Consider the following 26,614-nt stretch of genomic DNA (forward strand, 5'->3'; position numbering starts at 1 on the left):
ACCAAGCCAATAGCCCAGGCTTAGGCAACTGTATGCCATAGAGTTAAATAGCTTGTCAAGGACTGAACCATTAATGACTTATCCTTACGATAGATAGTCAATACCGTGTTTCCCCGAAAATAAGGCACCCCCTGAAATTTGCAGAAGTCACAAATATAAGGCACCCCCCGATAGTAAGGCATAGTAAAGTGGGCAGGCAAGTCAAGAGGCCTGTCCCCTGCTGCCATCCCCATTGTCTCCTACCTCCAGATGTATAGGTAGATCTGCAGACAGTCTGCTGTTATCCTGTCCCTGCTGTGCTGTACGAGTGTGCTGTTGTGAGCTCCCCTTGCTGGCTGGAAAAGTCCATACTGTACGTTCTGTTCCTGCTGTACACGTCTGCTGTGATGAGCTCCCCCTGGTAGCCGGAAGCTGCAATACCATCCCTGCTTACAAATGGTCCAGGACCTTCTGTCTGCAGACAGGTACGTTACTTTACAGCCCTTATTTTTTTATGGCTCTGTGTGTGAGTCAGGCACCCTGTGTGATTCTTAAGGCTGGGTTCTCACAGAGGGTATTTCCAGCGGAAATCTCGGAGTTTGGCCACAGCGATAAACAGCGAGATTACCGCCGGGAAAGCGCTGCTTCAAAACCCACGGCACTCAGACGCTTGTTTTGAAGCGACCTGGCTGCACGCTTTTCCGTTTCTGTGGCTGGTGAATCCGCACCACAACACCAGCTTCTCCGAGCTTTGCCGTGACAGATTTGCTGTCCCATGTGGATGAGATTTCTGAGAAATTTCGTCCACAAAGCTGGCCAATTGAGGGATTAGCGGCCACAGACGGATTTGCCACGGCGAAATAAGACACCCCCTGAAAATAAGACGTAGCGCATATTTGGGAGCAAAAATTAATATAAGACGCGTCTTATTTTCAGGGAAACAGGGTAGTTGATCGGCTTAATTCCGCCCCTTTGGACCCCTGGCAATCAGCTGCTACCCAGCTTGTTGTCTGTGTGGGTGGAGCTGGAAACTGACTGATTCATCCACCATTGCAGCAGCCCAGGTTGGTAATGCAGGCACAGTTCCTGTTGTCTTTAATACCAATCTGGGCCACTGCAGAGTGGATGGAGCTGTCAGTTTCTAGCTCTGTCCACACTGACAGTGAGCCAGATAACAGTTGATCGCCTTGGATCCTGAGTGGCGGCAAATCACCGTTGTGCACCCTGAAGGAGATGATCCAGAGCATAATATGTATGCATCTCATGAGTACCTAATCAGAGCTTATAATGACGGACTAACCAAGTAATTGCGATGATGTATTTGGAATGTCTTTACACTTTAAATAACTTTTTATCTACTTTGTTTTTAGGTCATGAAATGAAATTTGTGAATATCTTCTCACAGACTCCATTGAAGAATTATATTTCCTCAATAGAAGTAAGTGAACAGCAGAGTCTGTTCCGGAATTATCAGCGAGACTTCCTCCTTATGTCCATGACGATATCCTGTCCCGAAGAGCTGAAGGTGGGCAGCTGCTACACAATGTCAGAAGAAGGGGTTATCCCCCCCCCCCCCCCAACAAGTTATCTCCTCTAAGTGGGATTGGTCGGGGTCCGACCACTGGCACCTCTGTGATCCTGAAATGGACGTTGAGAGCACCCCTGATTGAACAGAGTGACGATTGGACACTGCTGCTCCATTCACATCAGTAGGACTGCTGAAGAAGACGGAGCCCAAGCAGTCCCATTGGAATGAATGCATGCATGCGCATCTGCCGCTCCCGTCGTTCAGGAATGATCCAGATGGCTGCTGTAGGGATTGGTGAGAGTCCCAGTGGACGGACCTCCACTTTAGGGGTTAACTTACTGCTATCTTGTGGGTAGAGGATAAGTTATGTTACTGGATCAACCGTTCTAATATTACACCTCTGACCACATTCCATGTGCATCCTATGTGTTGCAGGTAATGCAGTTTGCTCTTCTGCGTTGTGTTGAGGAAGTAGGAGTTAATAAAAGTAATGGGCCGCTGACTCTTCCATGGGCGCATATTGCATACAATACATTCCAGCACAGACTGCAGAACTTGAGCAGAATTTTGGCTCTCAGTCCTTCTGCGCTTAAGTCACTTGAGGAACAAATTGAAAAACACAATCCAATGATTAGAAATCAGATGGTAAGTATTGGGGTTTCTGAACAAAGGGCATTGATTTGTCAATCTGAAGCCAGATTACTTTATTTGACCCTGGTCCATCTAGCAGAGAGGTTTAGTGGGGCCACCATATAGTTGTTGTAAAAGGCTACTGGGGTTGCAGTTTTGACAGAAGTGATGGTCTGCTGTACTGGCCTTCCTCTGGCTTAATAAACTACTGGATTCAGGAGTCAATAATTAAAACCCATGTTGCTGTGTACTTTGGCGCTCCCCAATGGTTAGGGATGGGCATCATCTTGTTCTGTGTAGAATTGTTTTTTGAGGCTGCAGTAGGAGTTTTTAAGTGGGCGTTGTTGATACCTTAAAACTAAGACTTTGTTATTCAGTTTGCTAAATGATCTGTTACATTGGGTTTCCTCTGGAGGTTATGTCACCGTTATGATGGAACCTGCAGGTGGACTCAACCATTCACTGGCATTATTGGAATGGACTCCACTTTGGTGTCCATTATATTCATATTCTTGGTTATTAGTACTTCAAACCTTTGTATGTCCCCGATTTTGTGTTATATCTCTAGGTTCTTGATGTATTTGCTGCTATTGCATGTATGGAGATGCTAAAAGACAATGTGAAAGACCTAAGCCCACAAGACTGGATGCGCCAAGTGAAAAATATACAGATGCCCATTGAACTTATATGTTCTGAAGAATATTTAAAGGGACGCAGTTCTTTGTGTAAACCTAGAATTGACCAAATCAGGTATATTTCTCCATAGTGTAAAGCTATATATGTGTGTGCGAGGAAGGGGGGGAAGGATTTTTATGTGATTCCATGCCATCTCGTTTGCTTAAAGAGTACCTGCACTTTAACTTCAGAGCCGACCTGCTCCATCAGCCATTTTCGACTCCTTCCAGCAGCCAAAGATGGTCTCGTATAGCATTATATGGGACTGTCTTCAGCTTCGAAAAGGAGCTAAAAACGCTAACTGAGCAGGAGCTCTCCAAAGTGAAAGTGCAGGTATTCTTTAATTGAAGGTTGTCCCACTCCTATGATTGGATTGACCTGTCCCGATGCTAGGTCATCAATAGGTGATCGTCAGAGGTCCATTATTCTGGATAATCACTCCTTGCCAGGGCCGGTCTTCTAATGTACAGAGCTGATTTGTTGCCACAGCATTGTGCAGTGACTTGGTGTGTCTCATTCACTTCAATAGGACTCCTCCTGCAGTACCAACCCCGGCCACTACACAATATACGGAGCAACAAAGCAGCTCTGCACATTAGAACACTGACCCTGGCAACCAGTCTATCAGTTGGGGACACCCGGCGATAGGCCCTTGCCGATCTGCTTATTGATGGCCTATCCTGAAGCATAGCTTATCAATCTTGGAAATGGGGCAATTCTTTTCAGAGCTGGATCATAAAACGGTACCGTGACCTGTACTGTAGGACTAAGCTGCATTTACTGATCACAATTTATATCCACAAACATTAGGGAAAATTGCTACAAGCATTTGATGGACATTTAGACTATAATATTGCAATTACTCGAAATATTCTGCTAGTTTAAATGGCTTTTTCAGTTTTTTGGTTTTTTTTTCAAATTGGTGACCTTTCCTCGGGAAGAAGGTCCTGCTGTGTGCGAGCGCCAACCTCACTGGGAGACCGATAAATATCAAACATTACTCCCCGTTCCTCGACCTGCTGATGTGTTTTAGAAATTACAACTGGACAACCCCATTAAGGATTAAACTGTTGATAACTAGAGATGAGCGAGCACCAAAATGCTCGAGTGCTCGTTACTCGAGTCGAACTTCCCGCGATGCTCGAGGGTTCGTTTCGCGTAACGAACCCGATTAAAGTCAATGGGCGACTCGAGCATTTTTGTATAACACCGATGCTCACTAAGGTTTTCATTTGTGAAAATCTGGGAAATTCACGAAAGTGATGGGAACGACACAGAAACGGATAGGGCAGGCGAGGGGCTACATGTTGGGCTGCATCACAAGTTACCAGGTCCCACTATTAAGCCACAATAGCGTCAAGAGTGCCCCCCCCCCCGCACTGTCAGCATAAAGATCGTTCTCCTCTGCCACAGCTGTAACAGCTGTGGCAGAGGAGAACGATGTTAGCCCATTGAATTCAATGGAGCCGGCAATACAGCCGGCTCCATTGAAAGCAATGCGCTGCCGGCGAGTGCGGGATGAATTTTCGGGAAGGGCTTAAAAATATAAGCCCTTACCTGAAAATCATCCTAAAATGTGTAAAAATAAAAACAAAAATTTATGTCAGCATAAAGATCGTTCTCCTCTGCCATAGCTATAACAGCTGTGGCAGAGAAGAATGATGTTAGCCCATTGAATTCAATAGAGCCGGCAATACAGCCGGCTCCATTGAAAGCAATGGGCTGCCGGCGAGCACGGGAGTGAGACCCTCGGAAAGGGCTTAAAAGTATAAGCCCTTACCTGAAAATCATCCAAAAATGTGTAAAAAGTAAAAAAAAATATATACTCACGTTGTCCCTGCAGCCGGAGTTCAGCCGCATCTGGCCGGCAGTTCTTTTGAACTGCTCTGTGTAGTATTCAGCAGCGGGGATTTAAAATCCCCGTCTGCTGAATGAGCTGCCTCTGATTGGTCACAGCCTCACCAATCAGAGGCAGCTCTCACTCACACCCATTCATGAATTCATGAATGGGTGAGTGAGTGCTGCCTCTGATTGACAGCTGAGAGCTGCCCCTGATTAGTCCCTGCGCTGAGCCAATCTGAGGCAGCACTCACCCATTCATGAATTCATGAATGGGTGTGAGTGAGAGCTGCCTCTGATTGGAGAGGCTGTGACCAATCAGAGGCAGCTCATTCAGCAGGCGGGGATTTTAAATCCCCGGCTGCTGAATACTACTCAGTGCAGTTCAGGAGAACTGCCGGCCAGACGCGGCTGAAATCCGGCTGCAGCGGAAAGGTGAGTATACATTTTTTTTCATTTTTACACATTTTAGGATGATTTTCAGGTAAGGGCTTATATTTTTAAGCCCTTCCCGAAAATTCATCCTGCGCTCGCCGGCAGCCCATTGCTTTCAATGGAGCCAGCTGTATTGCCGGCTCCATTGAATTCAATGGGCTAACATCGTTCTTCTCTGCCACAACTGTTACAGCTATGGCAGAGGAGAACGATCTTTATGCTGACATTTTTATTTTTTTTTATTTTTACAAATTTCTGGATGAATTGCAGGGAAGGGCTTATATTTTTAAGCCCTTCCCGAAAATTCATCCTGAGATCGCCGGCAGCCCATTGCTTTCAATGGAGCCGGCTGTATTGCCGGCTCCATTGAATTCAATGGTCAGTGCTCGTTTAATCGAGACGAGTACCGCGTGGTGCTCGTCTCAAGTAACGAGCATCTCGAGCACCCTAATACTCGAACGAGCTCATCTCTATTGATAACCTATCTGTAGAATAGGGTACAAATAGCAGAAAGGCAGAAGTCTGTCGCCTGGGATCCATGCCAATCAGCTCTTCATCAGGTCAACACACTTGTGCACAGAGCTGATTTCTGCAGGAAGCAAATGGCTCCAATTTCACTGCAGTGGCAAGGCTTGGTATTACAGGCAAAGTTCCCCTTGAAGTGAAAGTAATACCATATCAGCGGTGGATCCCTGCCAATCTACTATAGATGGCCTATCCGGTTTACAACTGGATAATCCCTTTTAATCGTAACTAATTTGTGTGCAACTTGAACTTTTACCTATTTGTGCTGTGTATTTATAGTAAGTGATATTTTACTGGATCGTGCTTTAGCGGACAGTTATCTGCCTATTTGCTGCTGCTGGAGTAGATGCAGCATGGCACAAGTCCAGTAGAAGTCAAACAATCCTTATTGCAGCACGGAAAGATGATCGCTCAAAATTCGTTCAAAAGATAACTTGAACGGCAGTTTTGAGCAATCAGCTATTAACCTTATTAGCATGCAAATGAAGCCTTTCGCTGATTGCAGATAACAGCTGGAGGTCCGTTATCTGCATTCAACTTCATTAATCTCGAGTGGGTCTGCAGCTGAAAGAATACCATCAGCGCTATCCCGCGGAGAACTTGGCGTGAACTCTGAGAAGACCGCAGGATGATTTTCAAGCTGGTTTGAAGTCGGCAATGAATTAAAAGTGCACGATGGGCAGATATTTAGACATGGCGAATATCGCTCCAAAGATGACTTTTGAGCGAATTTTGAGTGATAATCATTGTTTCTAAATGGGTTTTTATACTGTGTTTATTATCCAAGTAGCTTTTCCTTATCGGTGGTGGGGGCCCAGAGCGTGCTCAGACAGGTTTTCACTGGGAAAGATGCGGAGGAGTGTATTACAACATGCTGCTTGCACATACCAGTGTAGAATATTGAGCACATTAACCACTAAGCTGCCAGCTATTTACTAAGAAGGTGGATATATACATATACTCACACCTGTTTGCCTAGGCTGATGTAAGAAACATTATATACACAATAGAATACATATATTATTACTATAACAGTAGGAACTCTGTTTAATGTATAAGCCTAACCATTTATTCCTCCATGCTGATGACAGGTCAGACTGGAATTGTGTTTTCTCCATGGCACTTTTTATGGAACATTTGCTAGTAGATGAGGATCTTCAGGATCCGGAGATGAGACGTATTCTGATAGGACATACACACTTTCTTGGACGGGTAAAACTTATTTTCTTTCTTATAACTATAATAAAATATTGCCATGACAGATGATGTACTTCTATGTCTGCATTGTTTTTAGGTCTAAGAAACAGTCTAAGGTAACGTCTAATATCTTTTCACAATGCTGTGAAAGATTCTGTTTACAGTCGGCACTGTTGGCAGTTTTGGCAGATTTGACGGCAACCATAGACCATTTTATACGTTAGTGGGGTCAGTTGAGCACCTGTGGGATATGCTGTGTGATGTATTTGGCAGAGCTCGGTGGCTTCTGTTAAAACCGAAACCTCAATGGTAGTGTGTTCACATGGGGGTGTAATTCTGCAGATTTTGACTTGAAATCAACTGTGTATCCATAGCTGATAGTGGACTCCTCACCCTCAAAGTCCTTGCTGTGTCAGCGCACTAGAGACTCCACGCCTCCCCCCCCCCCCCCATTTCACATATTGTATCCAAGTTAGAGGCGGTGAAACAGGGTACTAGAACCTCCAACCCCACCCCTTGTATCACATCTTGTATCCAAGCTAGAAGCAGTACAACAGGTTACTAGAGCCTCCATGCCCCCCCCCCCCGTATCACATCTTGTATCCAAGCTAGAGGCAGTACAACAGGGTAATAGAGCCCCATGCCCCTTGTGTCATATTTGTTAATCCACACTAGAAGCAGTAAAACAGGATAATGGAACCTCCATGCCACCTCGTATCACATCCTGTATCCAAGCTAGAGGTGGTACAACAGGGTACTAGAACCTACATGCTCACCCGTATCACATCCTCTATCGAAGCTAGAAGCGGTACAACAGGAGTCTAGAACCTTCATGCTTGCCCTAATCACTTCTTGTATCCAAGCTAGAGGTGGTACAGCAGGATATTAGAGCCTCCCTCCAAGGGGTCAATTTTTCACAATAAATTCTCCTTTTGCTCTGATATTGTAATCACTTTTATCAACGTTACAATCACACATACAAAAGTTTCATCCGATTCTGACATTCCTAAGTGCTTGATTTTATTTATTTTTTGGTAATGAGTGTATCGATCCTGCTTGTGTGAATGAACAAGTCACCACAAAGTTTCTGTAACACTGCATCATCATCAAAGAAAATGTCATAAAAGTGAAGTTAATAGCCTTTGATGGACACCTGAATGGACTTCAACAGAGACGTTAAAATTCATTGGGGGTCTGTGTGGCGCCGCTGGTGTCCGTTGTGTCCCAAACTCAGCAGTATGTTGTGGTCTTCATTATAAGTTTAGCATCTTCTAAAAAGTGAATTAAACGTGCCGTTGCCTCTGTTGTGTATAATGCAAAAGAAGCAAACACGAGGATGCAGAAGCGACCTGCAAGTTCTAAGATAGACGTACAGTAGGCACAAGAAATTGCAACTAAACTTTTATAAAAACTGCTGACGTGAAAAGTTTTAAACGCTGGGTTCTGATTGCTGAGAGCCCTCCCAGTTGCTGATACTAAAAGGCATAAGTATTCATCTGAGTGTTGCGCCCGTTCAGGTTTTATTTTAAACTCATTTTATTGAGAATTACAAAACATATCAGTGACAAACCTGAGTGTAACCTGGTTCACGTGCACAAATCAGTTACAATGACTTAAATATACACTGTATAACTAAATGGCACCTGGATGAGTCGAAAACCTCATTTGGTCCAACAATTGCTGAAATGCATTTTGCGTTTGGGTTGTGGTTGATGAGCCACATCTAATTCCCCAGATTTTATAGAATTTATCTGGGCACTTTCTATTTTTGTATACCATTTTTCCATATGGGAGAATAGAATTGACTAGATTACACCATTGGGGCAGTGTCGGGGGTCTCCTATCCAGCGCAATGTTACAGCCTGAGGCTGGATTCGCATAAACATATAGCGGCTTGGTTTTCATGCCGAGCCGATATACGTTGTCTCTCTCTGCAGGGGGAAGGCTGGAAGAGCCAGGAGCAGTGCTCTGAGCTCCCGCCCCCTCTCTGCCTCCTCTCCGCCTCCTCTCCGCCCCTCTGCACTATTTGCAATGGGGAGAGGCGGGACAGGGGTGGGGCTAATTCTCAAAACTTAGCCCCACCCCATCCCGCCTCCTAAACTGTTCACTCTGAAATACTAGTAATCCATCTTGGTAGACAAGATGGATTAACAACTCACTGATGGATCAGACTACTGTCCACAAACGTCAATGGAGGAGGAGCTGTATTAGAGAGAAATGAAGAGAGACACAGAGATGTTGCTGCAGTTAATAGTGTTTTACTGTCTCACCGCTACTGGAATAACATCTACACTGCTCAGTACTACTCTATAATGTCAACCATGTTGTTGCTGATTCTCTGTGTATGTGAGATGGCTACATAGGAGCAGAATCTCCATTACTTTGTGTATGGAGACATTATAGCAGCTGGGTGTTGTCCACTAACTCAGGGAAAACTGAGAATTAGAGATGTAGTCTGCAGAGGTGCTAAATGTCATATACAAGTCATAATGCCCAGAAATAATCCTGCTCATCATGTAAAGTCTTTTTCCGCACAGTTGGATAACAATTGAGCTCAATATGAAACCATCAGTCAAGTGTAAAGAACAGAATCCATATTTTCCCTGGAAATAAAACTTTTGTTCTTGCTCTACCACCCTGTCTGCATTCACATACACTTGGGGTGCCAGAACGTGAAAGTTTAAATTGTTTATTAGATTTGTAAGATGCTTATGCCTTCGCCATCTAATTGTCTGTCTATACATGTATATGGTCTGACGAGTGTAAACTAACGTGATCATCATGTCATTCTACTCAGTGCCTGGAAAATTTCAAGGATATAAAGTCTCACAAGCCGTTCATGGCCGTGGTGGATATTCTCCATAAGTGTAGATATGAAGTTTCCAAATCTGTTTCAAGGTATTTCACTGGAAAAATACATTATGCTACTTCCAATATGCCCCCGCTATAGCGTACATGTTTCCCAATTGTGCTTTGACATGTAAGGTTAAAATGACTCTTAACCCCTTCATCCCCAGTGGGACACACAGGAAACCCTTTCTTAGTATTTAAAATTTGAGTTGAAAGCCTGTAAATTTTGTTGATCATTTTTTATAGGAATAGCGCAGAAAAAAATAGTTGTTTCATGTTATTTACCCCCCAAACCAAGTCCTCTAATTCTGCCCCGCATAGCGATGTCAAATATCTGTAAATTGTCCACCCTATAATGTCGCTATAGCATTAAGAACAAAGGCCCAGTTTTAGTTTTGCACATTTCCCTGCAGTTGGTATACTTAATTATTTTCCACTATTGAGGCGCTAGTTGTTTCACATTACGTTCGGTGAAACCATTGCTGGTTCCATCCTGAGTTCTGTCCTTAATGCAGAAATTTGCATGAAGATGGAAAACTGAACCATAGGGGAACATGTGTAAGGCGGAGACCTCTGTGGTCGCCATTTTACATCATTTCCAACACTGTTGGTCTTTTACATTGAGTAGAAAGCGACGAGCACAACGCTGTTCTGTCCATCCCATATACTGCCCTATGGTGCTATCCTGGTTTCTGCATGGAGGACAAAACCCAGAACAGAGTCGGCGTTGGTTTCAGAAAATGTAGTGCGGCACCAGCCCTAGCCGGAGGCACATAAACCTGTTAATTCATGTTGGACTGGCAAGAAGGGATTCATTAATGTTAGGACGGGTTATAAATATCTATTTATATAAGATGCTATGCTTCTAAAAAGTTGGTCACGTAATATACAAGCTGAACTGGACCTACTCGACCTAAACTTCCCAGACAAAGGAGACACTTTGATACATCCCTTCCTCTTATAATATATAGGGTTATTTTTAATATTCCCTCCATACAAGTTATACTTTTTCTATTGCTTTCTCCTTTTTTAAAAATGTTAAAATGTTGAACAATCTCTGTTTTCCCCCCTGCGGGGGGTCTTTGGGGCAGAGTGTTGCCATCTTACTAGTTAAATCTCAATAAATTCTTTTGAAACATAAAAAGATGGTCACAAACCGAAAGCCAACCAGAAAACCCATCCACGTATACAGCGTGAAACTGAAAATATATATTTTTGCAACAGAAACCGTGCGGAATTCCCTGGTTAACACCTCAATGACGCCCCATACATCTTTTGACAGCGGTCATTAACAAGCTTTATTCTGATGCGCCGTCAAAAGAAGCCATCAGGAGCCTGGCAGGGTCTTCCATGCCAGGGAGTGTGACTCTCAGCTGTTAGAGCGGGTGCCACGCTGTTATCCAAAAGAGGGGGCTAAAGAAACCACGGATCCAGCAGTTTAACTCCTTACATGCTACGGTCGGTGTGCCTGCATGCTCCCTCTCACCCATTGGACCCCCACCTTTGGGTCAGCTTCATAGGCTTCTCTAAAACATTGCTATACTGAAGTAGAGTATTGTATTAGAATGATAAAATATTGTGATATTGAGGTCCCCCTGTGGAACAAAAACTAAAAATTTTAAGTATAAAAAAATTATTTAAAAAAGCTCTACCTTTCCTCCTTTTTATTATGTAAAAAAGAATGTAAAGATCACACGTGGTATCGCTGCTCTCAGAATGACGCAGAGGAAAAAGGGACTATATTATTTAACCCGCACATTGCACGTCACAAAAATACGAAATACACGCTTCTATTTGCAACAATGCATTCCCTATGGTATGCTCACATGTTTGTGCCTGCAAAGATAGGACATGCGTGCACCATAGGGAATGCACAAATTGTTTTCAATGGAGCCGCAAAATACAAAAATAGCAAACCATAATAAAAGCTGTATAAACTTGGTATTGCCACAATTGTGCCGACCCGGAGAATGTTATCACATCATTTATTTTGCACCCTGAACGCCGTAAAAATGAAATCCAAAAAACAAATTACTTTTTTTTTCCAATCCCCCTAAAAAACCATAAAGGTTATACTGTACATTATATGTACCCAAAAATGAGGCCATTAAAAAATACAACTTGCCCTGCAAAAAAACAACCCCTCATATGGCTGTTAACGGAAAAAATACAAAGCGATGCCTCTGGGAATGCGACAATGAAATAAAAATGAAACATGTGTTATTAAGGTGGAAGCTGGTTAAAGTGATGGGATTGGTTGTTTTGTCTTCATTCGTCTTCATTGGTTGTTTTGTCTTCATTCGTTGTTTTGTCTTCATTCGTCTTCATCGGTTGTTTTGTCTTCATTCGTCTTCATTGGTTGTTTTGTCTTCCTGCATTCTCCCCCGCTCCTTCACTACTTCTGCACATATCTTTATGTTTGGAATGCAAATTTGTGCGGTCTGCCAGGGTGATCCGCATGAGCCGGTGTGCCTCCCCTGTGACCACAATTACTGCAGGTCTTGTTTGAGTGAGTGTTTAAAGACTGGCAATAAGAAGTGCCCCTTGTGTGCGGCAGCCATACCCGACACCTTCACCCTCGAGGTCTCCAGAGAAGTCAGGTAACTGTGTGCTCCATTCATTGGTGAAGTCAACGCTTACTACAAAATGTCATTTACAATCTAGAACTGAAGTATGGGAAAAGTTGGGTCTATTTGCTTTTATCGCACAGATTGTCAATTATCCCCTTTATTGTGGCGCGTTCTTATAATACCGGTATCAGCGGCCTCTGAGCTGAAGTCTCCCAGAATGCCCTGTTTGTTCAGCTTCTGCACATCATTTACACTTGTGATTTGCTTTCTGAGGACTGTTCACTGCTTTGATGCATGGCAGCTTGGTTGATCTTTTGCAAATAGAAATTCAAATACTTGCACTTTCCCTTGCAGACTGTCTATGGCAATCTTAACCCCTTAAGGGCTCCTTCACATGGGCATACTGTTATTTTCTATGCATAACACGTAGTGAATGGAAGTAATGAAAGTTTCAATACGCAGCCCCGCATTGCACAGAGCGGGGAATTCCGCCCAAAAAAGGTCACATTGTGCATGTCCATGACATCAGGATCCCAGGCATCCGCAGTGCCTATCGCATCCCATACGCAATTTCTCCATGGTCTTTGCCATCAAAGTGAAAGGTCTGCGATGAGTACAGCGCTGCGAGACTCAATTAAAGGGGCTGCAGCACTCTTCTGAGCACTGTGTCTGCTTTACTTTTTTTTACTATTTATGACCTTTCCTAAGGACAGATCATCAATAGCGGGTCTATGAGGATACGCCACTCGGGATCCCTGCAGATTTTATAGCCCCCTGTCAGTGCAGTGGGGCTTAATGTCTGCACTGGTGGTCAGGGTCGGCAGGTCATAATTAGTGAAAAGTGGCAAAACCCCTTTTAATGTTTACATCCTGAGAATAGGCCATCAATATCTGAAACCTACGTAACCAATACAGTTTTGTGATAAATATGGATTATTGTAGCAACAGAATACAATATCACGATGTTAGATAATTACTATAAAATCGCATTTCTGATGTATAAAAAAACAATTGTTTGGTAACTTTTTTGTATTTTTTGAAGGGATTCCATTGAGAAACGATGTAATGGATTCTTTGTTGATATTATATGTACAATGTGCTTCAAAGACAATGCTCCCCCGGACGAGGAGGTCATCAGGCATCTTCTGTCTTTAATCTTTGATAACCTAAGTAAGTGTTTTTCTTTTTCCGTCCGTATCATTGAGTGACCCAGCTTTGACCGCAGCTATAGCTACTGCCACTAGGAAGCAGGCATTAAGCAGAAAAAGTGTTAGCTCCACCTACTAGCTATATCACCTTTGCAGGCACCAAGCTGGTTGGTTTTATCTTGGTGTTCGTAGGAAGCTGACATCTTCACTTGCTGGTCTTCAAGTACGATTTGATTCAGGAAATAGTGAGAGGCAGAACTTTCCCTGTGTCGGGGGTCTGTCAACGGAGACCAGTGCGGATGTTGCCTGAGTCCAAATTAAGAGGAAATATTATATTGAGTACTCGTAGATGAGAACCATAAGAAGCCACTACACACACACAGTCTAGTGAAATCAGAATGAATTCTAGTTTATTTTTGAACATTGCTAGTTTTTATGCAAGATGAAAAGAAGGCGTTTCCAAATGTTACCTGATACTAAGTTTCAAATTACTTTGTTGACCAAACCCTCATTCCAACAGATTACAATATGGCTGTAAATCAAAAGCCTTCTAAACAAAAGGTATCAGCAAAACTGTGTGAAGTGGACATCAAACAGTTACATACGATCTTAAAGATTGTACTCAGACAGGATGGAGTCATACTTAATTACACCTCTTCCCAGACCAGGATGTAATCTTAAAAGTCCATTGTGTTAAGTTTTTACCTTGCCTCCAAGTCAATCGGAATTTACACATCAAAGAGGGGGCATTGTTTCTAGTTTGCACATAGAACTGGTTTTAGCCACCTACTTAGTATTCAGTACATTCTGGTCAAAAGTTCAAACTTGTGATCAAAATGGCTGAATGAAATCTAATTAATCATACATTTAGTATTTTAAAATCATCATCCAAATAAACGCTTGAATATACCTTTTGACATATGATTCTATATCCAAGTTCTATTAGCAACTTCCGGAATGTTTTACATATTTTTCATTTCCATAATACATAACATTATATAACCAAATAACTAATGTCACATTTATTACACTGTTTCCTTATCTTTCTTATGTTAGGTTATTAAAAATATGATTAACCCCTAACATAATCCCCCATTTGGACATCAGAGCCACCATTATCTCCTGGTCCTGTCACACGTTGGTGCCGGCTTCAGCCGGGTCCCCAGGTAGGAATGGTGCACTCTATGTCCATCTAGGGTATCAAGACATTTAAATGTGGGCAAAAAAATCGGCATTCAGTACATTTAGCTGCACATGAAATTATTACCTTAATTGCAATATATATATACACATAAGATTATACTAGTCGGACGATTGCAGAGTATTTGAGAGTAGCTGTTACTTCTGCTGCCTTAATTTGTTGACATTTCCCGATTTCATTAGGGTCACAAGTAAAATTATAACACACTTCAGCCAACACAACATTTCTCACCTAAAACCGAGTCATATTCGTCCAATGTGTATGTTCAACGGTATCGCAATGGGGACAATATTCAAATATATTAAGGACGGTGTTTTCCTGAACAACATTGTCATCTACTACATCACTATCATTGTGTACTTTTGAGTATATGTCTCAAAGAGTCTCTACCGGAGTGGGGACGGATAATAGACAAGTCCGCAAAATGTCCTCTCCACTCCTGAGGTTGCGCATACACATGTGGGAAATATTTGCCCATCCAGTCCATCGCTTCTCAATGTGGATCATTCGTAGAGGTGTTCCCCAATAAAAGGACAGTCCAATAAGACAAGATGTAGATGTCAAAGTCAAAATGTCCAGTACCCCCCCCCCCCCCAAACAACGCCGGGATCCCACCCATCACTTTTCCTCTGGCTTGGGAACTTTCTTGTAATGGGAGGCGTGTATCCAGGTAGCTCTCCCTTCTACTTTTACCGAAGTAGGTGTTGTCAACAGGACTTGGTATGGTCTGTCAAACCTTGGGTCCAAGGCCTTTCTTATGTGTCTTTTTACGACCACCCAGTCTCCAGGCTGCAAGAAGTGAGTCCCCTCTAGGTTGTCAGGGTCTGGAATTTGGGGAAAATACTAGATCGTGTGTTATTTTCAGATTACGACATAGTTCTTGTACATATTCAATAACCTTATCACACGCCTGCTGCAGGGCCTGTGGATGATACAGGCCTAATCTTGGCATAGAGCCAAACAACACTTCTTTTAACTTAAGCGTATCATTTTAGTTCTTTCAACTTTGTCTAAACTCTGCGGGTGGTATAGAGTGTGAAACGCTTGTTCCACTCCCAGGCTGACATCACCTCTCGCATCACTTCACCTGTAAAATGTGTACCTCTGTCACTCTCAATTGTCTCTAGTACCCCAAATCTACATACAAGTTCTGACACAAGTTTAGTCGCTGTACATTGTGTGGTGGCTTTGAACAGGTCCACGCACACAAGGACGTACTCATACCTGCCTGATTTGGGAAGCTGGATGTAGTCGATTTGTAATCTCTGAAAGGGGTACAATGGTCTGGGTGTGTACTTCACATGCCTTCACATATGCCTTCGCCAACCTGTCGAACCCTGGAGCATACCATACCTTGTCCACAACAGAAACCATGGCATTCCGAGAGACATGCACTTTCCCATGAGCTAGGACGGCGAGGTGGGGGTAGGCAGCCGCTGGTACATCATCTACGTCCTGTAGGACGCCAAATCCCAAATCAACAAGAGTGGTGGGACCAAGATCCAACTTACAGCACAAGGGGTCTTGCGTCCTGTCCAGGAGAGCTGCAGCCTTGGCTGCCCTATCCGCAATATCGTTTCCCTTGCTCTCTGGTGACTGCCCCTGCGTGTGTGCTTTAACCTTTATTATGGCCACCTGTTCTGGCAACATGATAGCCTGCATTTAATCTTAATGGGCTTGCCTTGTGCCGTGAGAAAGCTCCTGGACCGCCAGATGGGTCCATTATCATGTGCAGTACCAAAGGCGTACCTGGAATCAGTGTAGATGTTAGCAGTGGTACCTTTCGCAATCGTACAGGCCTCAGTTGGAGCACGGAGCTCATCCTCCTGCGCTGACATGTATGGTGGCAGTGGTTTTTGTACAAGCATCTCATTCAGTGTGACTACTTCAAAACCTGTTACCAACCTTCCTTCGTCATTCAGGTATCTAGATCCATCCACGAACATTTCAAGGTGGGGGTTTAGGAGGGGTTTGTCAGTGACATGTGTGAACCCAGCTGTCTCCTGCTCCATGAGCGCTGTGCAATCATGCTGGTGTTCTGCGTCAAAGGCCTCCTCCTCATCATCAGTCAGAGAATTTGCAAAAAGCTGGTCCTCTGTACTTACTCCCCCATTTGAATCAGTGTCACCTAATGGTAATAAGGTGGCCGGATTCAAAGTGGTGCAACGTTGAAATGAGACATTGGATGAAGAGTGTACTGCAAGTTCCATTTTGATCTGTCTAGCTAGGGACAGATGTCTACGGCTTACCTGTGTCAGGATTCAATGTATGTCATGTGGGGTGTAGATCACCATGGTGTGATCTAAGAAGTTTCTCTTTGCTGGCTGTGCAGCCATTCTACTCTGATGGAGGAAACACAAAAGGCTTAGTGATGCATTGAGGTAACTATTTGTGTCAGGAGTACATAAAAGTAAATCATCAACATATTACAAGAGGGTGGTGCCCTCGGGAATTGGCCAGGCATCTGATACCAGCTTCATGCATCTGGTGAACTGGTTTTGGGCTATTCTGAGCCCCTTTGTGGCAGCACTGTCCAACAGTACTGCTTTCCTCTGAAAGTAAATGCAAACAAATACTGACAGTCTGTCGAGGTCCGTCTGACTGATAGCCCAAAGGCTCGAAGGAACGACACTAAGAACTTGTTTCTCTGCGTGCGTAAGAGTGAGGACAGGGAGAGGTGTTGCTAGGTCTGCTGCCATCCGACAGAAGGTCGGTTGACTTTTAGACCTGGGGTGTATACGAGCCTCACCGGACGGGTGAAGTTCGATACAACATCCCAAGGGTCCCATCACGTCAGTTCCCAATATGCTTTCAGGACTTTCCAGCACAAGGAAGCGCATGAGGCATCGTGACCCTTTAAACATTACCTCTAGCGGTTCAGTTTCTGCCAGCTGAATCGGCACTCCTGAAACCCCTTGCACCGATTACTGCTAGACAATCAGGCTGGTATTCTATTTAAAAAAGATCAGAACCTTGTTGCAAAAAAAAAATTAAAAAAAATAAAAAATTGCTGACCTGCAATACCTGGATCACCTATGTCAGATGTCCAGTTCCTTGGGCTAAGCAATGACCCAGGAAAACAACCTTTGTTTTGCAGAATTGAAGTTTGTCTTGGAGGTGGCTTACTATTTGTCAGGACCTGCGGAAAGCTGAGTTTCTGCAGTAGCTATCAAGACAAACACATGAGCCGGATCCACCAAGAGAGCAGTTAGTTTACAAACCTCTTCTTAACTGTCACTTGAGGTCTCAACCCGTACCGATCCATCTGGTGAGAATTTGATGGATGCGGATAAGGCTTGTGAGATATTAGTACAAATAACAGAGACATGAATTACAACAAGGCAGAATAATCCACAAACATCTAGCCACATTGAAATATGATATTCTTTAAGCAAATTCATTATTAATCTGATCCTGCCTGCAATGTCTCATCAAATTTAAGGGAAAAAAAACTTTTCCTAACTGCCCAAGCTCCTCACCCCCTCCTTTGTAGACAAAAGAAGGATGAAACATTACATACTTTTACATCATCTAGCTCCACCCCTTCGATGCTGGTCGTTTGCATGTCTCTCCTACAGAACATTCTCTCAGAGACAGTACAATACTAACAGCGTTTAGCAGTGATACAGACGTCCAACCAATCACAGAACTGACATTTACACAAAAAGCAAAAATATACTTTAAAATCCCTATATGTTCTCTATTTTTAAGACCGTATAATTCACGTAATTCATTACAAGTTTCTTATTTCATCAGCGTCTGTCTTCCTTTCTATGACATTGAATTTTATCTCTCTATAAAACAGAACAATAGCTAAGATATTAATAAGCAGCCAGAACATTCAGACTTTAAACAACATTAATCATTAGTAATGACAAGAGGTATACTTCTCTGAGGATACGAATAGTTAAACACATAGAAAAGAAAACCTGCTAAGCGCTTCTAACAGCGCAACATTTTCTGCATTTTTAACCCTTATATCCTTAAAAGCCCCCACAGATGTGAATGGGGTATAACTTTCTTACATTTATATGAAAAAAAAAAAAGACTAAGACGTACAACAAAGATTATTTTACATAATATCAAGACATACAAGACAAACAATAATGGTTATTTGTCACATAATTGTCCACAGATTTTGCATGAACTTGCTTTATGTCCCAGAGGAACACAAACTATAAGAGGATTCCCTTTCTCTGATAACCCCTTACTGCCGTATCTACACTTGCCTTAATGCATCTATCTAACATACTTTTATCCAACCTTTTGACTATCTCTGAATCTTTCCCAAACCTGCTGGTCTAAGACTCCCAAAATTCTAAACACCTTACTACATTCTTCTTCCCACAGCTAACGTGCCTTCTTTGTCTTTTACTATTTCTCTAGCTGATTTCCATATAGGCATACTCCTTGCCCTGTATGTTTCCCATATTGTCTGTTCCTTTATCTAAACCGGCGTCTCTGATATCTTTCATATGCTTTTTCCCGTACTGTTACCAGAACTCATAGTTAAAGGTTCCCGCTTTTCTAAGTCCTATCTTTCTATATTTTATACACTTGTCTGCATACGTCTCCCCCTTCCCTTTCTCACACAGCTTATGGACTTACCTCTTGATTTACCACTATCACACAGTATTGAGGATGCACACAGCTTTGCACACAGCTTCCTCTGGTAAATCTGGTGGTCACACAGACCTTTTAGTCCCTTCTGCCAAGTCAGTGGCTGGTAGGACACTTATTTGTACTATGGACTTGTTTCCTGTTTTTACCTCAATCACACAGTATAAGGATGCACACAGCTACCTTCGGGTAAATCAGGCTAGTTGTAACTGGCAGGACACTTATTTGTCACATAGACCCCTTATTATTACTATTTTTTTATATTATATATTTTTTTCTCATCCACGAAGGTAATTTATTTCCCACTATTCATCACTAAGTAAACAGGACCTCATTTCACACAGTACACTAAGGACACTTAGTCGCTGGTCCTGGAATAGTTTTACGGAACTCACTTAGATTACTTAGGGGGGTTTAGGGGAGACCAGACCTCTCTTCTAAGGGAACTTCTGGTGATATTATAACAGATTCAGTAAAAGCAAATTATGGCTAAAATGACACAGACTATCAACGTACAGATTTCAACAATTACTACAGGCAACATGGCATGAAAATATCCCAGTAGTGAGTTCTTCCGTCTAATACAGTTTCATGAACAAACTACACAAAGAGGCGAGGAACCTGAAAGTAACACATGCAGTGACTAACCTTCTGTCAACAGTAGACACGAGTCAGGGGAGCCCAGAGCTTGAAAATGGCAAGTCAAGGGCTTACCCTACACCGGTGTTTTGTAGATCTGGGGTCCCGTGATCCTGGTCCTGGGTTGTTGGCAGTTGGTGTCGTCAGGTATCGGCTGCAGGTGAAGAGGAGTCCCCGCCCCACGTTGGGCGCCAAATAAACTGTCGGGGGTCTGTCAACGGAGACCAGTGCGGATGTTGCCTGAGTCCAAATTAAGAGGAAATATTATATCGAGTACTCGTAGATGAGAACCATAAGAAGCCACTACACACACACAGTCTAGTGAAATCAGAATGAATTCTAGTTTATTTTTGAACATTGCTAGCTTTTATGCAAGATGAAAAGAAGGCGTTTCCAAATGTTACCTGATACTAAGTTTCAAACTACTTTGCTGACCAAACCCTCATCCCAACAGATTACAATATGGCTGTACATCAAAAGCCTTCTAAACAAAAGGTATCAGCAAAACTGTGTGAAGTGGACATCAAACAGTTACATAGGATCATAAAGATTGACTCTATCCTGTCTGAGTACATACTTAATTACACCTCTTCCCAGACCAGGATGTAATCTTAAAAGTCCATTGTGTTAAGTTTTTACCTTGCCTCCAAGTCAATCGGATTTACACATCAAAGAGGGGGCATTGTTTCTAGTTTGCACATAGAACTGGTTTTAGCCACCTACTTAGTATTCAGTACATTCTGGTCAAAAGTTCAAACTTGTGATCAAAATGGCTGAATGAAATCTAATTAATCATACATTTAGTATTTTAAAATCATCATCCAAATAAACACTTGAATATACCTTTTGACATATGATTCTATATCCAAGTTCTATTAGCAACTTCCAGAATGTTTTACATATTTTTCATTTCCATAATGCATAACATTATATAACCAAATAACTAATGTCACATTTATTACACTGTTTCCTTATCTTTCTTATGTTAGGTTATTAAAAATATGATTAACCTCTAACACCTGTTACCCCACAGAGAAGGGCGAACAGAACAGAAATAACTGTCCTGTTGTCTGCTCTGACCTGGTCGGAGCATATCTAACGGATATTACTCCAATTTGCAGGGTTCCTATTTTTGTGGCACCTTTGATTTGGTTCCCCCACCTAGTCTTCCCATTTAGTGGCGCCCCCAGTGCGCTTGGATGTTTACTCCAGATACAATAGTTATTCAGAAGGCAAGATATCTTGAGTCTACACCTGATTCAGATTTGAACAAGGAACAGGCTTCCAAACTCTCCACTATAGTAGGTAGCCTTAAAGTTGCTGTAACTGATACCCTACCTATTGGATCAGGCTCCTACGACGTCTGCGGCAATGTTTTTCAGATGCCAAAGGCTATCTCCGAAGACATTTCCTCCTTATAAGGACTTTGATGATGTGTTAACCAGGAAATCTAATATATGACCGACAAGCGAATCATTAGGCCTAAACGCTTAGACCTTTCCAGAGGAAGTACTGAAAAAATGTTTAGCTTCACCTGTAGTGGACCCACCAGTGTCCTGCTTGGTGAAACTTACCACTATTCTTATGGCAGATGCTTTGTCATTTCAAGACATGCGTGGCAGGAAGATAGAATCCCTTGCCAAAACCTCCTTTGAGGCAGTAGGACCAACTCTCAAGACAGTTTTCACCTCTAAATGGGTTGGCAAGGCTACTACTGAATGGGCCAAGTAGTTGCGCAAGGGTATCCCTTCTGGTTCTTTGGCAGATATTGCTCATCAGATAGGCCAGGCAGGGAATCTTATTTGTGAGGTTTCCCTGGGCGCGGTCAGGCTTTTCGCGTATGCATTGGTAGCCACATGCTGCACATTGTGGCTAAAATCCTGGGGCGCATATGTCTCCTCTAAAGTCTTTAACAAACGTCCCTTTTGTTGGTGCAAGGCTTTTCGGTGCCAAATTGTTGATGTCACTGGTGGAAAAAGTTCCCACCTTTCACAGAACAGACCAAGATGCACAAGAAGCACAGAGAAAAAGGTTTTGGTTTCATGATTTTCTTTGCTTCAGTCCCAAGACCACAGAGAGTAAAAGGGCATCACAAGATCAAAGGTGAAGGTCCTGCTTTAGGCTGAGACCACAGCACTCTGTTGTCCTCCACTAAATTCTGTGTTTGACAGGCAACCCCAACCCAATTTGTCCAGGGTGGGGGTACATCTTTCCCTGGCTCGCCCACGTCTCAGACACCGGGGTTTGGGAGGTTGCCTCCTCAGACTACGCCATAGTATTTTCCACCCAATCCCCCGAGCGTTTCTTCAGTTTAAATTTTCCAGGGTCTCTTCATGGGCCAGAGCCTTAGTTTAGGCAATACACATTCTTTTTACGCAAAGAATCATCAGTCTGGTTCCCCCTTCGCAATACTTTAGGGGGTTTCTATTACAACCTATTTGCGGTACCCAAAAAGGATCAATTTACAGAGCTTCCATTCGGCCTGGCCACGGACCCCCAAGTATATATAAAGGTTCAGGCATGAGTGATGGCTACCTCCATGCCAAGGGGTTAGTGGCCATCTCCTATCTCGACTAGATTTTGATGTAAGCCTGGAAAGTCTCCACATTACCCTGGATACTCTGTCCAGATTCGGATAGATCGTCAACCATCTCAAGTTGTCCCTCTCACCCTCATGTCTAGATTTTCTGGGCCTTTCATTCGATATGATTAAGGCCACATGCTGATGCCACCAGAAAAGCTGCTTTGATTCCAGAAGCAGGTCCATTCCCTAGAAATACACAGTGTATATTTGCCACTGCATAAGAGGGTGCTGTGACAGATGGTCTCCTCCTCCATCCCGTTTAGTTATTTTCACACTAATCCTCTCCAGTGGGCCAATCTCTTGAAGTGGGACAGGTCCTTGAGCTCTTTGGATCGGACTCCCCACAGGCCTAGCTAGGGCGCTGCTTTCTGACTGTACAGTGGCAGGTACCACACATGCCAGCCTCTTCGGCTGGGGAGGCACGCTGCAGAATCTCACACTGCAGGGTAATTGGACAAAACAGGAATCTGTTCTGCTGATTAAATGTGTTGGAACTTTGGGCCATTCTCCAATCACTTCATCATTTTGTAATGCAGTTGACTGGTCACCCAGTTCAAGTCCAAACCTACAATGTGACAGCCTTTGGTTTCATAAACCACCAACCAGAACCCGCAGCACGAAGATCATGGCAGAAGTGGCGAAAATCTTAATGTGGGCCAAGGTCCACCTGCTGGTACTCTTGGCAGTGCACATAATGGGAGTAGATAACTGGTTAGCTGACTTCCTCAGCTGAAAGACAGTCAACCCAGGAGAATGGGAACTGCATCTCAAAATCCTTCAGACAATATGTCAAAGGCGGCGCCATCTGGACATCAATGTGATAGCATCCAGGATCAATTGCAAGCTACTAACTTTTGTGGCCTGGTCTTGGGACCCTCATGCTTGGGCAGTGGACACACTCATAATTCCGTGGACGGGTTTTTGGTTACTGTACATTTTTCTCCCCTTCCCTGGACATAATTCCATGTCTTCTCAAGAATATCAAGGCGGAAGGTCTCCCAGCAATTCTCATAGCCCAGATTGACCCTGCTGAGTGTGCTGCGTGAATCACGTTGACCTGCTAGTCAATTCGACGGTTGAAGCCGTGGTCTTGAAATCCCTGGCCGTATTGGAGCCAGTCATTCAAACAAGGAAACCTTCCTTCTTGCGGATTTATCATTGCATTTGGAACCCTATGTGTTTTTCCAGCTTCCAAGATCGTTAATTCTCACAGGGTGCAATCCCCTGTGGTACATGCCTAACGTGCCAAGGACAACATAATAACATAGTATGTTAGGCTGAATGAAGACAATGTCCATCTAGGTGCCCCCATTCCACTCGGGCAGTTTGTAACAGGGTTCCAGCTCTGCAGGTGTTTAAAGTTCTACCGGGTGCATACGTTTGCATTCGCCTTCCTCTGGTGTTTGCAGACTGCTATGGGCTGTCCACATGCCTCCTGATATATTTTTCCACCCTAGAGGACTGCTTTTGAAAGTCTCATGGTCAAAACTGTATTCCCTGATGATACGGGTGAGTAAACAAGAGTTTACCTTCGTAAAATCTTTCTCATCTCGTTCATTAAGGGACACGGCACCCACCCAGTTGGTTATTTTTGTTATTTTCCATTTATTCCTCTTGGTCGTAGTGCCCCTTTGTGGTCGTACATGGTGCTTCTCTGAGTTACAGTTTTTACATGTCGTCATATTCAGTTTTCTTTTTTCCTTGTACTACAGTGCCTGCAGGGGTATTATAGCTAGTGGGAGGAGCGAACACGTTTTCTGCTTAGTGTCCGCCTCCTAGTGGCAGTGCCTATAACTACGGTCAAAGATTTGTACCCCAATGAATGAGACTAAAAATTTTTTACAGCGAGTACAAAAATCTTGTTTTGTTTTTGGCTCTCATTAATGCAGAATGTAATATTTTTTTTCTGCTATAACAAAAAACCATCTTTGCTTTTTCAGAGCTCAGTCAATATACAAGATCTCTGTCCCCTTTTGAGGACGCAGTTGACAAAACCCCAGTTCTTCGCTCAGTCATACTGAAGTTGCTTTTGAAATACAGGTAAATAGTGTAGTAAATGTTGAATTGTCATTTTTATTTAAGGGACTTTTACCCGGCCTGATGATGGGGCAACAATGTTTGTTTACCCAATCATTGGGCCGTTTTGAAGGTGTCGCTGATCACCCAACAAGCATGCTTTCGTTTGTTTGGGTGATTGCCTCTTTTATTCCACACACAAAATCATTTTGTGAACAGCACATGGGCAGCTGACAGTGATGAAACTCTGTGGGGGGGCAAACCCTGGCATGGCCGATGGTTCGTCCCCTTAAAGAGTGTGATCTGGTGCATGTAACGTTCCAGTAGATGAGCGCCAATCTCATCGTTTTCACTAGAAAAAAATTGGATGGTGTGAAAGAACCTTTGGTCATCACACACAATTTGTTGAGTGTCATGTGTCTTCTATATATTCTAGGTCTCCAAACTCTCTATTTCAGTTTTACAGATATAATACGGTATGCCGAAGAGTATTTCAGCAAGGTGGAGGGAAACAACCTTCTTACTGTGCTGGACAACACAGAAGTCTACCTGTTTGTAAACTGTCTCGAGGTAAGCTACATATGACAGACTGAGTTGTGGGGTGGGTGATGGAAGTCCACATAAATAAAGAGGATCTGGCAGCAGTAAGCATGAAGTAGTAGTAAGCATGAAGAAGGCTTACTTAAGCCAAAACGTCGCTGTCTGTGGGTGATGGGAAAATAAACACCATCTGATTTTACTGCATCCTGAAGTGCTGCCAGATCTTCTTTATTTATGTGGACTTTGATTTTGGGGATTTTTGGTTTGGATCTCCTTACTGGCGACTGCACACAGGTCTAACCCTTATTGGGATAATTACTTGTGCTGTTGATTCAACTCTCTTGGTGATGGAAGTGTCAGTCCCTCTTAAAAACTACTTAGATGCCAGAGCTGCAATTTATCGTGGCATCTGAGGGCTTATGATGAGATCCTGGTCTTTAGGTAGAGTGTAATCTATAATGCTGAAACCCCCTGCATATGGGAAAGATGTCAGGCAAGGGCTAAAAAGGCCAATGGCTCTTTTTTTTTCTCTCTTGCTCTCGCAGATGCCCGCCAGGTCATCCCAGCAATGATCGTTCCTGTTCCTTTGCACAGGTACAAGCATTGCTGACTGAATGGAGATGGAGTGGACCGGGGATTGTTCCGGGCCTCCCATCTCCATTCACAGTAAACAGGATATGGGAATCTACACGATTTATTGCCCCATGTATACGGGCCCTAAGAGTCCCCATACACATGGGCTGACGACGGTCTAATATGTATGGGGTTGGCTCCATTTTCTCCTCACTGATGGTATTGGGAGAACGAAGGATCAGGGCCACTGATTTTCAACACCCAATCCTTTTGTTCCCGGTGAGATAAGCCAAAGCCACAGGTGTCTGACTGTAACTTACCTCCATAAACACACAGACTTTCGGCCGACTCGAATATTCAGGTGTCTGGGAGAAAACCGCTCCTTCTGACAGTTGTTAGGTGTGTATGGGCAGCTTAAAGACTATAAGGTTTTTATGCATTTTGATTAGAGATGAGTGAGCATGCTCGGATATGTCAGTTACTCAAGCAAGCCCCGCTGTTCTCGAGTAACTGCATTCTTGTCCGAGCGTGCTCGTGGGGTGGGTGGGGTGGTGGGAAGTAGCGGGGGAATGAATGAGAGAGATCTCTCCCCCGCCGCCCCCCCCCCCCCCGAGCACACTCTAATTTTGATCTTTTATGATCAATTCAGCATCAATTATTAAAACAATTGACACATAGACACATTCAGATCAACCTTCATATAGTGAATGAAGCAAATCGCTGATTGTTACTTTTGTTATTTAGTCGTTTTATTGCTTCTATAATGTAGGACTCCTTGTTTGAGAAAGCACAAAGAATCCAATGTGCCCCTCTTAACAAAGAGAAGTACCTTAAGGAGGAAGGCTCTTTCCTGGAACAACACGCTCGGGGCAGAAAAACAGAAGCGCAGACGGTGCAGTTCCTTCAGGATGTGGCAAGAGTTCGGCTGGCACTAAACACGGCAGCAGAAATGTTCTCTGTCAAAGGTAAATAGTAAATGTGGATGTGAAGCCATGTATGAACGGAATGGTCGCAGCGCCTGAGCGGCGGGCGGCCTTCCCTCTTCTCTCTCCTGCACATTCTTAG

The 26,614-nt window shown here is 43.4% G+C and overlaps 1 protein-coding gene across 1 annotated transcript in view; it reads left to right on the forward strand.

Annotated features, from left to right (window-relative positions):
* Window positions 1–26,614, forward strand: part of LOC136611105 (E3 ubiquitin-protein ligase RNF213-like) — a 228,127-nt gene that overhangs the window by 143,889 nt on the left and 57,624 nt on the right. The window contains exons 28-37 of the mRNA XM_066590378.1: window positions 1,350–1,504; window positions 1,943–2,152; window positions 2,706–2,887; window positions 6,703–6,823; window positions 9,606–9,706; window positions 12,076–12,258; window positions 13,271–13,398; window positions 24,361–24,460; window positions 24,895–25,006; window positions 26,319–26,514. Coding sequence (XP_066446475.1) covers window positions 1,350–1,504; window positions 1,943–2,152; window positions 2,706–2,887; window positions 6,703–6,823; window positions 9,606–9,706; window positions 12,076–12,258; window positions 13,271–13,398; window positions 24,361–24,460; window positions 24,895–25,006; window positions 26,319–26,514 — 1,488 coding nt within the window. The remainder of the gene's footprint in view (window positions 1–1,349; window positions 1,505–1,942; window positions 2,153–2,705; window positions 2,888–6,702; window positions 6,824–9,605; window positions 9,707–12,075; window positions 12,259–13,270; window positions 13,399–24,360; window positions 24,461–24,894; window positions 25,007–26,318; window positions 26,515–26,614) is intronic.

Source organism: Eleutherodactylus coqui, chromosome 2 (assembly GCF_035609145.1).
Source record: "Eleutherodactylus coqui strain aEleCoq1 chromosome 2, aEleCoq1.hap1, whole genome shotgun sequence".
Lineage (NCBI taxonomy): Eukaryota > Metazoa > Chordata > Amphibia > Anura > Eleutherodactylidae > Eleutherodactylus > Eleutherodactylus coqui.